We start from the raw sequence: 15,262 nt of genomic DNA on the forward strand, positions 1-15,262 counted from the left end.
CTCTTAGGAAAATGTTTTTAAACGTATTCATCAACTGTCCCCATAGGAGAACACTTTTTTGGTTCTAGGTAAAAACCCGTTTTTGTTCAAGTTAGAACCATTTTGTGTTCCATGTAGAACCTTCTGTGGAAAGGGTTCTACATGGAACTCAAACGGTTCTACTTGGAACCAAAAGGGTTCTCCCAGGATCAACAAAGGTTCTCCTATGGGGACAGCCGATTAATAACCTTTTTAGGTTCTAGATAGCACCTTTTTTTTGTGCCACTGTATATGATGAAGCTTGTATTGTTGGTTTCTCTGGATAAGGGCATCATGATTCCCCTTTTCCATCAAAGGATCCATGAGCATTAACATGTCATGTTAATAGGAGCAACATGTAAAGTTAATAGGAGCAACATGTAAAGTTAATAGGAGCAACATGTAAAGTTAATAGGAGCAACATGTCATGTTAATAGGAGCAACATGTCATGTTAATAGGAGCAACATGTAAAGTTAATAGGAGCAACATGTCATGTTAATAGGAGCAACATGTCATGTTAATAGGAGCAACATGTCATGTTAATAGGAGCAACATGTCATGTTAATAGGAGCAACATGTCATGTTAATAGGAGCAACATGTCATGTTAATAGGAGCAACATGTCATGTTAATAGGAGCAACATGTCATGTTAATAGGAGCAACATGTCATGTTAATAGGAGCAACATGTCATGTTAATAGGAGCAACATGTCATGTTAATAGGAGCAACATGTAAAGTTAATAGGAGCAACATGTCATGTTAATAGGAGCAACATGTCATGTTAATAGGAGCAACATGTCATGTTAATAGGAGCAACATGTCATGTTAATAGGAGCAACATGTCATGTTAATAGGAGCAACATGTCATGTTAATAGGAGCAACATGTAAAGTTAATAGGAGCAACATGTAAAGTTAATAGGAGCAACATGTCATGTTAATAGGAGCAACATGTCATGTTAATAGGAGCAACATGTCATGTTAATAGGAGCAACATGTCATGTTAATAGGAGCAACATGTCATGTTAATAGGAGCAACATGTAAAGTTAATAGGAGCAACATGTAAAGTTAATAGGAGCAACATGTAAAGTTAATAGGAGCAACATGTAAAGTTAATAGGAGCAACATGTCATGTTAATAGGAGCAACATGTAAAGTTAATAGGAGCAACATGTCATGTTAATAGGAGCAACATGTAAAGTTAATAGGAGCAACATGTCATGTTAATAGGAGCAACATGTAAAGTTAATAGGAGCAACATGTCATGTTAATAGGAGCAACATGTCATGTTAATAGGAGCAACATGTAAAGTTAATAGGAGCAACATGTCATGTTAATAGGAGCAACATGTCATGTTAATAGGAGCAACATGTCATGTTAATAGGAGCAACATGTCATGTTAATAGGAGCAACATGTCATGTTAATAGGAGCAACATGTCATGTTAATAGGAGCAACATGTAAAGTTAATAGGAGCAACATGTAAAGTTAATAGGAGCAACATGTCATGTTAATAGGAGCAACATGTCATGTTAATAGGAGCAACATGTCATGTTAATAGGAGCAACATGTCATGTTAATAGGAGCAACATGTCATGTTAATAGGAGCAACATGTAAAGTTAATAGGAGCAACATGTAAAGTTAATAGGAGCAACATGTAAAGTTAATAGGAGCAACATGTCATGTTAATAGGAGCAACATGTAAAGTTAATAGGAGCACATCAAACTGGGTTTTGGGGTTTCAAATAAATCTTCATTCAGAGCAGATATTTAACCGTAAAAAAAAAATGTCATCTCATAGAAAACCTGAGGTAGATTTGACCGTATTTCCATTACCAAAGTTTGCATCTGCACAGTTCTTCCACTTAATTCGTTTTTGGACACTTTTCTGAGAAAATTGTTAAAAGTAGTACTTATGTGTAGAGTTGTATGGTTTGTTAAACTTTTAACTCAATGATTTTTTGTTTCACATACATTTTAAAGTGAAAAAAACGTAGTCAAGGCGTAATTCCAAAATCTATTTTCGTAGACATCATAAGTTCTTCTTCAAATCACTTGTCATCAGATAAGATTAAAAAAACGATCTCAAATAAAGGTTCCAAGATTCCTGTCTAACCAAATGTTTTGGTTGGTGTTCTAGAACTTGTTAGCCTCTTAAGATTCCTGTCTAACCAAATGTTTTGGTTGGTGTTCTAGAACTCATTAGCCTCTTAAGATTCCTGTGTAACCAAATGTTTTGGTTGGTGTTCTAGAACTCATTAGCCTCTTAAGATTCCTGTGTAACCAAATGTTTTGGTTGGTGTTCTAGAACTCATTAGTCTCTTAAGATTCCTGTCAAATGTTTTGGTTGGTGTTCTAGAACTCATTAGCCTCTTAAGATTCCTGTGTAACCAAATGTTGTGGTTGGTGTTCTAGAACTCATTAACTGTGATTTGTGTTCTGTTCTGTGATCATGTAACTCTGAATAGTACTCTCTCTGTCTCTCAAAGCTGTTCTGTATTTGATCTCCACTAGGTATAGCTGTGCTCCGGGCCCCTCTCAGCTCTGCTTCTGTCTCTGTGTGGCCACTGGGCCTACACAACAAAACCCACAACACAGCCAGAATCTAACAGACAGAATCTAGCCACAGGCTGTGATCGACCTACATTTAACCGAGCATCTGCCCGGGGAGGAGTACCACTCAGCCTAGCCTGAGTGCCAGCTTGAGTGGCATGACAATGAGTGACAATGAGTTGGCATGATAGCACAAACAGACTGGCACTCTCATGCTGTATTCGGTCCACCATCAGCAGTAGTTTAACGGTGGAAATTGGGGTTGATGATGATTGATTATTAATGCCTGACAAGTGTGTGTATAAACCGGGTGTTGCAGTAGGCAAGGTGCTTTATCTCTCAGCTCAGTCCAACTGCTATGTGTGTCTCCCGCCCTCCCTCCCTCTAACAGCCAGCCTTGCCTAGGACCCTGGCAGCAGATAAGAGGAAGGCTCCCTGAGGACGTTGGTTGAGGATGGGTGTAAGAACACAGATTATACAGAGAGAGATAGGGAGTCTTTCTGCTGGTTAAATAAACCTTTTTTTTTTGGACATGCGAGTTTTAGATCCCTTTTCAGACTGTAATTATATATATATGCAAGTTAACCAAGTCCAATGCTCCTATAATGCAAATGTTACTCCTCCAATGTGATATCATAAAACTGCTGGGGAAAAGCACTGTCCAAAAGAACACATACCACATACCACATACATTTCAACAAGCTTTTCAATAAAAGGCAATAGATGCACCATTGAGGCTCATGATAATCCAACCTGGGGATTCCAGTCAGGGGCTGCTGCTGTACCCAGAGCAATCTATTTATGTTATGATTGCTCCTAATTTTATTTTTTGACTTTTGGGTAATTGACCTATTAGGAAGAAACAAACAATACATTAACAGGCACTAATAAGACTACCACACAGTGCAGTGAGAATGTTTCACACAAATAAACTAAAATGCTTTTTTATTTATCTCACTTTTGTTGCCATTTAGACATATAGACACCACTTGAACTCGAGACAACACTCGTGACCCCAAGTTCTGTCACGACTTACTTCTTCAATCATGCATGAAGGAGTTGAGCTCTCGCGCTCTGCTCCGCGCTGGCTATCTGTCCCTTTAAGAGCGATTTCCCCCCATTGTCAAGTAGTCGTGAGCAGGAAGGGTGAAACGAAACCAGAGACCGAGCTAGGGGGCCGAGCTGGTATTTAAAAACACGACGCAGCCGCTCAATAACGGAACCGCGGTAATGTTCATTCTCAGGACAGAGCGCGTCAGGAGAAGGTGATAGAAATACGAACTGAAGAAGAAGGGGAGACTCAGTCAAGCAACCTTTGATGATTTTAATTCTTCTAGGCTTTGAAGACATATACACAGTCGCAATGGAATAAAACAAAACATCCACGTATGAAAGACGAAGGCTACACCGAATTTCACCGCGGTTTCTCAATTACCTGAGGAAATGTACAGAATAGCCTCCATCATTGAAAATGCGTCACATGTCAGGATGATCTTCGTTGGACATAGACTGCTGATGGAAATGATGTCATATAAAATGAAGGCAAATTCCGCGCGCAACTGACGTCTAGGGCTTCATTATATCAGAGCAGGTGCGGTGTGTGTGTCCCTGCGACATTTACCGTTATACGCGTGTTCTGAAGATTTAACTGTGAACGTGGCGTGGGCCTACAAGTCTGATCACAGAGAAGAGAACCGGGATCTATAACAACTTGATGTCAACCTGAGAAATAAAACATACTGGGAAAATGTCATCTGCAATTGAAAGGAAGACGATGGAGGCTAACGAGTAAGTGACGTACTAGTAGGCTGTTTCCTTGAATATAATTGGCTATAATAGAATCAAGGACATTCAATGTTGATTTGATACTGCTGTAGAATGTCTTATTACGCAAATTACAATAGTTGCTTAGAAATAGGCAAACGCAATGGGCCAGTAGCAGTTTCCAAAAGTCTCTTCAGAGTTCAATTCAAAATCATGAAAGAGCAAATTGAAGAAGGAAGCGCCAATAAATGGGGAAAAGGATAATTATAAAGAACAATAGAAGTCTATTTAAAAGGCTGCTGAATGTCGTGACCTTTTGTCAGCACACATTTTGGTTGTATGAACAGGTCATGTGGATTATGTGCTGCACTCGCTGGTAAATAAGTCGATGGCTCCCTCCTGTGGATTAAACTAATAATAATATGTGCATATTACATGGTAGAACACACACACACACACACACACAGTCTTGTACAACCTTGTGGGGACATACAATTCAGTCCCATTCAAAATCCTATTTTCCCTAACCCCTAACCCTAAACCTAATCCTAAACCGTACTCTTACCCTAGCCCTAACCTTAACCCTAACCCTAACCCAAAAACCGAAACTTTATCCTAACCCTAAACCTAACCCTAGCTCCTAACCCTAACCCTACAACTAACCCTAGCTCCTAACCTTTATATTTAACTTAATTCTAACCCTAACACTAATTCTAACCTTAACCCTAAACCCCCTAGAAATAGCATTTGACCTTGTGGGGACTAACAAAATGTCTCTGGCTGGTCAACTTTTTGTTTGTTTACTATTCTTGTAGGGACTTCTGGTCCCCACAAGAATAGTTAAACACGTCCACACACACACACACACACACACACACACACACACACACACACACACACACACACACACACACACACACACACACACACACACACACACACACACACACACACACACACACACTTCTTATTATGTACTTCTATTCTTCCCTTGCCTCATTCTGTCTCTCGTCCTTGTTCCCCGCTAGGGAGCCGGTGGACGAGGTGTTACAGATGCCCCCGTCCCTCCTGAACTGTGGGGGGTGCCAGCAGAGCATCGGGGACAGGTTCTTCCTGAAAGCCATTGAGAAGTACTGGCACGAGGACTGTCTGAGCTGTGACCTGTGTGGCTGCAGACTGGGAGAGGTGGGACGAAGACTTTACTACAAACTGGGACGCAAGCTCTGCCGCAGAGACTACCTCAGGTTAGACACTGTACAGTTGACATTTACCATATGCCCTCACCCCAAAAACAGAGTTAGATATTTTGATGTTGGTCTCCCCCAAGTGTCAATAAGTAATTGAAATCCTTCCCACATGACGCTGACATATTAGTTATTGTAAATGTTTCCAAAATTCAAACAAATATGACAAAATACTCATTAGTCAATAGCATGTAAAGTCTTTATGAATGGTTTATTAATGCTTCTCCATGAATAAACCTTGATGTCCCCTCCCTCCCAGGCTGTTTGGACAGGACGGGCTGTGTGCTAGCTGTGAGAAGAGGATCAGAGCGTTTGAGATGACCATGCGTGTGAGGGACAAGGTCTACCACCTGGAGTGTTTTAAATGCGCGGCCTGCCAGAAACACTTCTGTGTCGGCGACCGTTACTTGCTCATCAACTCAGACATTGTGTGTGAGCAGGACATCTTTGAGTGGACCAAACTCAACAACAACATGGTTTAGTAGTTTCTAGAACACTCTAGAACATTCTAAAAACACTCTAGAACACCTCAAAAACATGGGGTAGAACACTCTAGAACATTCTACAACACTCTAGAACACCTCAAAAACATGGGGTAGAACACTCTAGAACATTCTACAACACTCTAGAACACCTCAAAAACATGGGGTAGAACACTCTAGAACATTGTAGAAGACCACAACGATGAGATGGTTTTGATTGTGATCGTGACCTCTCCATTTGGAATCAACAGCATGATAAAATATCTCAAGATGTACAGCAAGATAATCGATCTCAAACTTTTGGACAAAGGTCGTCACATACGAGGCTCTCTTGTACCTCTCAAGTCTGTTTAGATGTTTGAAGAGAGTTGTTTCACCATTGATCTGTACTGGAGGCAAAATGATGGCTCGATCCACCAGCGAAGGGAGAAAAGTTTCATTATCTTGGGTTCCACCCTTTTAATGCAAAATAAGGAAAATGTATACATGCAATAATCTATGTGCTCATTGGAGAAATGTCAATATTTCTTGCATCGTGCAGTGTAATAGAGATTTGCTCATAGAGCTAAATGATAAGCGGTGTCACTGGAATTTTTTGTTGTCCAACACTGTTATTTCACCTCTCTAGAGAAATATTTGTTCTGAATATATATAAAGTGTTCTGTCCAAAAAAAAGGTTGATTCCATTCCGAAGTAATACATTCTTAAAGTTAAAGTCTGTTTGGGGAGTCCGCATGTGCCCCCTAGTGGCCAAGGGGAAAGCTTTCAGTATTATTTCAATAGGACTGAAAGAAGTTCAAAAGACAAGTTTCCAATGTTTTATTTGTTTTGTTTTTGTAACTTTTGTTTTCTTTCAATATGGCTCAAAAACTTTGGGATATTTGTTATTTATATCTGTTTAATTAAACCCTCATTAAAATATGTTACATTTAGTAGACCACGGATCCTCTCTTTTCAGAGGATCCATCTCGTTGGATGGAGCAAAGATAAATAAAAAAAGTATAATAATTTTTTTATTTACACCACAAGACCAAAAGTATGTGGACACCTGCTATTCGAACATCTCATTCCAAAATCATGGGCATTAATATTCGCTGCTGTAACAGCCTCCACTCTTCTGGGAAGACTTTCCACTAGATATTGGAACATTGCTGCGGGGACTTGCTTCCATTCAGCCACAAGAGCATTAGTGAGGTCGGGCACTGATGTTGGGCGATTAGGCCTGGCTCGCAGTCGACGTTCCAATTCATCCAAAGGTGTTCGATGGGGTTGAGGTCAGGGCTCTCTGCAGGCTAGTCAAGTTCTTCCACACCGATCTCGACAAACCATTTCTGTATAGACCTCGCTTTGTGCACAGGGGCATTGTCATACTGAAACAGGAAAGGGACTTCCCCAAACTGTTGCAACAGACTGTTGCTATTTTGCACTTCCTGTAAGTGCAAGACACTGTAGCTATATAGCACTTCATGTAGGGGCAACACACTGTAGAGATATAGCACTTCCTGTAGGGGCAACACACTGTAGCTATATAGCACTTCCTGTAGGGGCAACACACTGTAGCTATATAGCACTTCCTGTAGGGGCAACATACTGTAGCTATATAGCACTTCCTGTAGGGGCAACACACTGTAATTATATAGCACTTCCTGTACGTGCAACACACTGTAGCTATATAGCACTTCCTGTAGGGGCAACACACTGTAGAGATATAGCACTTCCTGTAGGGGCAACATACTGTAGCCAGTCTACATATTGAGAGTCAGTCTGCACGATCAGAAAGGGGGGAATGAAAAACAGAGAAATACGTGGCTGATGACAATAATGAGGACATGATGTTGTCCCTGGGTGTGTGTGACTGTCACACACACACACACACACACACACACACACACACACACACACACACACACACACACACACACACACACACACACACACACACACACACACACAGCACTTCCTGTAGGGGCAACACACTGTAGCTATATTGCACTTCCTGTAAGTGCAACACACTGTAGCTATATAGCACTTCCTGTAGGGGCAACACACTGTAGAGATATAGCACTCCCTGTAGGTGCAACACACTAGAGATATAGCACTTCCTGTAGGGGCAACAGATTGTTGCTATTTTGCACTTCCTGTAAGTGCAACACACTGTAGCTATATTGCACTTCCTGTAGGGGCAACACACTGTAGAGATATAGCACTTCCTGTAGGTGCAACACATTGTAGCTATATAGCACTTCCTGTAGGGGCAACACACTGTAAAGATATAGCACTTCCTGTATGGGCAACACACTGTAGAGATATAGCACTTCCTGTATGGGCAACACACTGTAGAGATATAGCACTTCCTGTATGGGCAACACACTGTAGAGATATAGCACTTCCTGTATGGGCAACACACTGTAGCTATATTGCACTTCCTGTATGGGCAACACACTGTAGCTATATTGCACTTCCTGTAGGGGCAACACACTGTAGAGATATAGCACTTCTTGTAGGGGCAACACACTGTAGCTATATTGCACTTCCTGTATGGGCAACACACTGTAGCTATATTGCACTTCCTGTAGGGGCAACACACTGTAGAGATATAGCACTTCCTGTAGGGGCAACACACTGTAACTATATAGCACTTCCTGTAAGTGCAACACACTGTAGCTATACAGCACTTCCTGTATGGGCAACACACTGTAGCTATACAGCACTTCCTGTAGGGGCAACACACTAGAGATATAGCACTTCCTGTAGGGGCAACACACTAGAGATATAGCACTTCCTGTAGGGGCAACACACTAAAGATATAGCACTTCCTGTAGGGGCAACACACTGTAACTATATAGCACTTCCTGTAAGTGCAACACACTGTAGCTATACAGCACTTCCTGTAGGGGTAACACACTGTAGAGATATAGCACTTCCTGTAGGGGCAACACACTGTTGCCATTTTTCTGTTCCTGTATCTAAACCAGACCAGAAGAGGTCACCAGAGGACTATGTGTTACAGTCCAACTGCACTTTTCACATATATGACTCTCCTGCCACTGGATCTCACAAGTCATTGGTGGATTCTTTCAGTTTATGATACTTTCAGTCTACATATTGAGAGTCAGACTCCTTCAGTCTCCATATTGAGAGTCAGACTCCTTCAGTCTACATATTTAGAGTCAGACTCCTTCAGTCTACATATTTAGAGTCAGACTCCTTCAGTCTACATATTTAGAGTCAGACTCCTTCAGTCTACATATTTAGAGTCAGATACCTTCAGTCTACATATTTAGAGAGACTCCTTCAGTCTACATATTGAGAGTCAGACTCCTTCAGTCTACATATTGAGAGTCAGACTCCTTCAGTCTACATATTTAGAGTCAGACTCCTTCAGTCTACATATTTAGAGTCAGACTCCTTGAGTCTCCATATTGAGAGTCAGACTCCTTCAGTCTCCATATTGAGAGTCAGACTCCTTCAGTCTACATATTTAGAGTCAGACTCCTTCAGTCTACATATTGAGAATCAGACTCCTTCAGTCTACATATTTAGAGTCAGACTCCTTCAGTCTACATATTTAGAGAGACTCCTTCAGTCTACATATTGAGAATCAGACTCCTTCAGTCTACATATTGAGATTCAGACTCCTTCAGTCTACATATTGAGAATCAGACTCCTTCAGTCTACATATTTAGAGTCAGACTCCTTCAGTCTACATATTTAGAGGTAGATACCTTCAGTCTACATATTGAGAGGTAGATACCTTCAGTCTACATATTGAGAGTCAGTCTGCACGATCAGAAAGGGGGGAATGAAAAACAGAGAAATACGTGGCTGATGACAATAATGAGGACATGATGTTGTCCCTGGGTGTGGGGGGGGGGAGGGGGGGGGGGGCAGGAGGAGGGAAGACAAAAGGAGTACAGTAGAAAGTAAACCTAGTTAAGTGAACATACTGTGAGATCTGTATGAGTGGGTTTGTGTTGTGTAATCCTTCTTCATTTCTCCCCCAAGCAGCAGACCTGATCCTCTTTACCCTAGAGACCTGATCCTCTCTATCCTAGGGATCTGATCCTCTGTACCATAGAGACCTGATCCTCTGTACCCTAGAGACCTGATCCTCTCTATCCTAGAGACCTGATCCTCTGTACCCTAGAGACCCGATCCTCTGTACCCTAGAGGCCTGATCCTCTGTACCCTAGAAACCTGATCCTCTGTACCCTAAGGACCTGATCCTCTGTTCCCCAGGGACCTGAGCCTCTGTACCCCAAGGACCTGATCCCTGCTGGAGGGAGTTCATTGGGTTTAATGAAGAGAATGGAGCCAAAGAGACGTCGCCAGTCCCTGATCCCGTCACGACGTCCAGTAGAACAGAAACCCACAGAACAGATCCTCACAGGACCAGGCAACCAACAAGCCGGTCTGGTCTGGCCTGGTTTAGGCCTTGTCTTGTCTTGCCTGGTCTGGCCTGGTCTGGCCTGGTTCAGGCCTGGTCTTGCATGGCCTGGCATGGTTCAGGCCTTGCCTGGTCGGGTCTGGCCTGGCCTGGTTCAGGCCTTGTCTTGCCTGGTCTGGTCTGGCCTGGTCTGGTTCAGGCCTTGTCTTGCCTGGCCTGGCCTGGTTCAGGCCTTGTCTTGCCTGGCCTGGTTCAGGCCTTGTCTTGCCTGGCCTGGCCTGGTTCAGGCCTTGTCTTGCCTGGCCTGGTCTGGTTCAGGCCTTGTCTTGCCTGGCCTGGTTCAGGCCTTGTCTTGCCTGGTCTGGTCTGGCCTGGTGCAGGCCTTGTCTTGCCTGGTCTGGTCTGGTCTGGCCTGGTTCAGGCCTTGTCTTGTCTTGTCTGGCCTGGTTCAGGCCTTGTCTTGCCTGGTCTGGTCTGGCCTGGTGCAGGCCTTGTCTTGCCTGGTCTGGTCTGGTCTGGCCTGGTTCAGGCCTTGTCTTGCCTGGTCTGGCCTGGTTCAGGCCTTGTCTTGCCTGGTCTGGTCTGGCCTGGTTCAGGCCTTGTCTTGCCTGGTCTGGTCTGGCCTGGTTCAGGCCTTGTCTTGCCTGGTCTGGCCTGGTTCAGGCCTTGTCTTGCCTGGTCTGGCCTGGTTCAGGCCTTGTCTTGCCTTGTCTGGTCTGGTTCAGGCCTTGTCTTGCCTTGTCTTGCCTGGTCTGGTCTGGCCTGGTTCAGGCCTTGTCTTGCCTGGTCTGGCCTGGTTCAGGCCTTGTCTTGCCTGTCCTGGTCTGGTTCAGGCCTTGTCTTGCCTGGCCTGGTTCAGGCCTTGTCTTGCCTGGTCTGGTCTGGTTCAGGCCTTGTCTTGCCTGGTCTGGTCTGGTTCAGGCCTTGTCTTGCCTTGTCTTGCCTGGCCTGGTCTGGTTCAGGCCTTGTCTTGCCTGGTCTGGTCTGGCCTGGTCTGGTTCAGGCCTTGTCTTGCCTGGTCTGGTCTGGTTCAGGCCTTGTCTTGCCTGGTCTGGTCTGGTTCAGGCATTGTCTTGCCTGGTCTGGTCTGCTTTCCATTCTCTTCTTTTCTTCTTGCTCTCCTCCAGTGCAGCGCCCTCCAGCCTGAGCTTCTCCAGAGAGCAGCCCTGACTCACACACACACACACACACACACACACACACACACACACACACACACACACACACACACACACACACACACACACACACACACACACACACACACACACACACACACACACACACACACACACACACACAACCCCCCTCGGCGGGTCTCAATAAAGGCGTTCTGTTCCTCTTGTGTCATCCCTAGCAGCTGCACACAAGGCCGGGAGTGTAATGCTGTGTTCTGTGTTTGTGTGCAGAGGAGGGTCTGTTTCGTCTCTCAGTGCTAATGTCACAGCATTGCCCAACGGGTATACCTAAAAACAACCAGCTGTGCTCATGGAAACCAAGGAGACTCACTGAGGATGAAACCACAGTGTGTTGCAGCTTGTTTCTGTCCAACGGAGCAGAGGGCTGAGGTCGAAACCCGTTGCGTGAAAACCCCAATCATCCTGGATCGTGCAACTGTGAGGTGGTGTTATGTTCACTGTGTCCAGTAGATGGCGTGTGTGTTCTGATGGATGCCTATGGTCTCCTGGGCTCCTGGTCTGATATGAGGCCAAGCCAGCAGAGAGCCAGCAGCAAGCCAGCAGAGAGCCAACAGAGAGCCAGGAAGCACAATAATGAGGCCTAGTCAGCAGAGACCCAGCCAGTACAGAAATTAGGCACAATCAGCAGAAAGCCAACAGAGAGCCAGAGAGCCAGTCAGTACAGTAAAGAGGCCCAGCCAGCAGAGAGTAATGATTATTACTGTACTGTCTGGCTCCCTACTTGCTGGGCCTCATTACTATAATGCCTGGCTCCCTGCTGGCTGGGCCTCATTATTTTACTGCCTGTCTTCCTGCTGGCTTGGCTGGCTGGGCCTCAATACCGTACTGCCTGGCTCCCTTGCTCTCTGGCTCTCTGCTGGCTGGGCCTCAATACCGTACTGCCTGGCTCCCTACTTGCTGGGCCTCATTATTTTACTGCCTGGCTCCCTGGTGGCTGGCTCTCTGCTGGCTGGGCCTCATTACTGTATTACCTGGCTCTCTGGCTCTCTGCTGGCTGGTTCTCATTATTTTACTGCCTGGCTCCCTGCTGACTTGGCTGGTTGGGCCTCAATACCGTACTGTCTGGCTCCCTGGTGGCTGGCTCTCTGCTGGCTGGGCCTCATTATTTTACTGCCTGGCTCCCTGCTGACTTGGCCTCATTATTTTACTGCCTGGCTCCCTGCTGGCTTGGCTGGCTGGGCATCAATACCGTACTGCTTGGCTCCCTGGTGGCTGACTCTCATTCGATCCATCACTACACACATCCACACATGTGTTCTAGACAACTGTGAAAAGGAGGAGAGGAAGACAGAATAGCTGAAAGAAGAAAGGAGAGATGACAGAAAAAGAGAATGAGAATGAAAGGCTAGGTGGAGAGAGAGAAAGAGAGCGAGAGTGAGAGATAGGGAGAGAGATAAATAGAGTAAGAGAGTGAAAATGAAAAGGTGAGGGAGTGGGAGAGAGAGAGAAAAGGAGTCTGGGGAGAAAGACAGTTGGGTTCTGTAGTCTGTTGGGGCCCAGTAAGAAGACAGTTGGGTTCTGTAGTCTGTTGTGGCCCAGTAAGAAGACTGTTGGGTTCTGTAGTCTGTTGGGGCCCAGTAAGAAGACAGTTGGGTTCTGTAGTCTGTTGTGGCCCAGTAAGAAGACAGTTGGGTTCTGTAGTCTGTTGTGGCCCAGTAAGAAGACAGTTGGGTTCTGTAGTCTGTTGGGGCCCAGTAAGAAGACAGTTGGGTTCTGTAGTCTGTTGTGGCCCAGTAAGAAGACAGTTGGGTTCTGTAGTCTGTTGGGGCCCAGTAAGAAGACAGTTTGGTTCTGTAGTCTGTTGGGGCCCAGTAAGAAGACAGTTGGGTTCTGTAGTCTGTTGGGGCCCAGTAAGAAGACTGTTGGGTTCTGTAGTCTGTTGGGGCCCAGTAAGAAGACTGTTGGGTTCTGTAGTCTGTTGGGGCCCAGTAAGAAGACAGTTGGGTTCTGTAGTCTGTTGGGGCCCAGTAAGAAGACAGTTGGGTTCTGTAGTCTGTTGGGGCCCAGTAAGAAGACAGTTGGGTTCTGTAGTCTGTTGTGGCCCAGTAAGAAGACTGTTGGGTTCTGTAGTCTGTTGGGGCCCAGTAAGAAGACAGTTGGGTTCTGTAGTCTGTTGTGGCCCAGTAAGAAGACAGTTGGGTTCTGTAGTCTGTTGGGGCCCAGTAAGAAGACAGTTGGGTTCTGTAGTCTGTTGGGGCCCAGTAAGAAGACAGTTGGGTTCTGTAGTCTGTTGTGGCCCAGTAAGAAGACAGTTGGGTTCTGTAGTCTGTTGTGGCCCAGTAAGAAGACAGTTGGGTTCTGTAGTCTGTTGTGGCCCAGTAAGAAGACAGTTGGGTTCTGTAGTCTGTTGTGGCCCAGTAAGAAGACAGTTGGGTTCTGTAGTCTGTTGTGGCCCAGTAAGAAGACAGTTGGGTTCTGTAGTCTGTTGGGGCCCAGTAAGAAGACCATGTGGAGCCCCAGCGTTCTCTCGTCGGTCAACCTGCATTCAACAAATCCTGATCACCTTTTTAATCCAGTCATAACATAACACACGTCCAGAGCGGAGTCAAAGTGTTTCCTTTACCTGTCCACCTCACAGTCTTCAGTGGTCTGTGTGTTATTTCACCCACACACAGCTACCCAGACCTCCCCCAGATTGCAGGCGCTGTGGGCTATCAGGCTATCAGAGATGAGAACATAAATGTGTCTCCTGGCAGACCACAGTCTGCTGAATCAATATATTCCCCATTAGCCTCCTCTGATCTAACGTGAGTGAGAGGGAAATCTGAGGAGTTTAAAAAAGCATGTTTTTGATCAATAGCAGTTGAATCGTTTAATCTGATCAGTTGTTATCCTGACAGACCAGACCTAGCTGTGCTGTGATGAATCATTCTGCTATTGGACATAATATCCTGACCACAACTTTCTCTGTAAGGTGTTGCTGAACTTTGCCGCTTGTGACTTCAGATCTTTTGGTTCTGGCTGGTCGGTTGGGTTTTTACTGATGTGCAAATTAATCTGTTCCTTATAGTTTTTTTGATTGACACATCTCACATCCTATCATAATCTATAATCTTCCTCGTGTTAGTGAAATAGTAATATGCAATAGATTGGACGAAGTCTGTAAAGGAAGTATTGTAAATCTTCAGTCTTTTACATATGTTGCCGGGGCCTTTCTCCCCCTGAAATGATCACCGTATGTGGAGGGCTATGTTCCTGGCTTCCAATAAACCGAGTTTATGTATGTATGTTTCAAGTTGCATTTGTCACGTGTACAAGTACAGTGAAACGCTTAACTTGCAAGCCCTACCCAACAGTACAGTATTCAATGTCAAACTAGTATAAAATACAAAAATAACATGAGAAATAAGAAATAAGAGAGGACGCTATATTCAGGGTCAGTGTCACTACCATACTTACAATGTGCAGGGATATGAGGTGGCAGGTAGCCTAGTGGTTAGAGTGGAGGGGCGGCAGGTAGCCTAGTGGTTAGAGTGGAGGGGCGGCAGGTAGCCTAGTGGTTAGAGTGGAGGGGCGGCAGGTAGCCTAGTGGTTAGAGTGGAGGGGCGGCAGGCAGCCTAGTGGTTAGAGTGGAGGGGCGGCAGGTAGTCTAGTGGTTAGAGTGGAGGGGCGGCAG

The 15,262-nt window shown here is 44.9% G+C and overlaps 1 protein-coding gene across 1 annotated transcript; it reads left to right on the forward strand.

The window, feature by feature from the left end:
- Window positions 1-3,633: 3,633 nt before the first annotated feature.
- On the forward strand, window positions 3,634-6,992 carry lmo2 (LIM domain only 2 (rhombotin-like 1)). The gene is made up of 3 exons (XM_055933103.1): window positions 3,634-4,358; window positions 5,363-5,578; window positions 5,838-6,992. The coding sequence occupies exons 1-3, from the start codon at window positions 4,318-4,320 to the stop codon at window positions 6,058-6,060; spliced, it is 480 nt and encodes a 159-aa protein (XP_055789078.1). The 5' UTR covers window positions 3,634-4,317; the 3' UTR covers window positions 6,061-6,992.
- Window positions 6,993-15,262: the final 8,270 nt, after the last annotated feature.

Source organism: Salvelinus fontinalis, chromosome 9 (assembly GCF_029448725.1).
Source record: "Salvelinus fontinalis isolate EN_2023a chromosome 9, ASM2944872v1, whole genome shotgun sequence".
Classification (NCBI taxonomy): domain Eukaryota; kingdom Metazoa; phylum Chordata; class Actinopteri; order Salmoniformes; family Salmonidae; genus Salvelinus; species Salvelinus fontinalis.

Excerpts from the sequence above, each read along its gene's own strand:
- lmo2 (XM_055933103.1), top strand. The coding sequence starts at position 4,318 with ATGTCATCTGCAATTGAAAGGAAGACGATGGAGGCTAACGA. Across the intron at positions 4,359-5,362 it reads AAGACGATGGAGGCTAACGA|GGAGCCGGTGGACGAGGTGT; the intron begins GTAAGTGACGTA and ends GTTCCCCGCTAG. Across the intron at positions 5,579-5,837 it reads TGCCGCAGAGACTACCTCAG|GCTGTTTGGACAGGACGGGC; the intron begins GTTAGACACTGT and ends CCTCCCTCCCAG.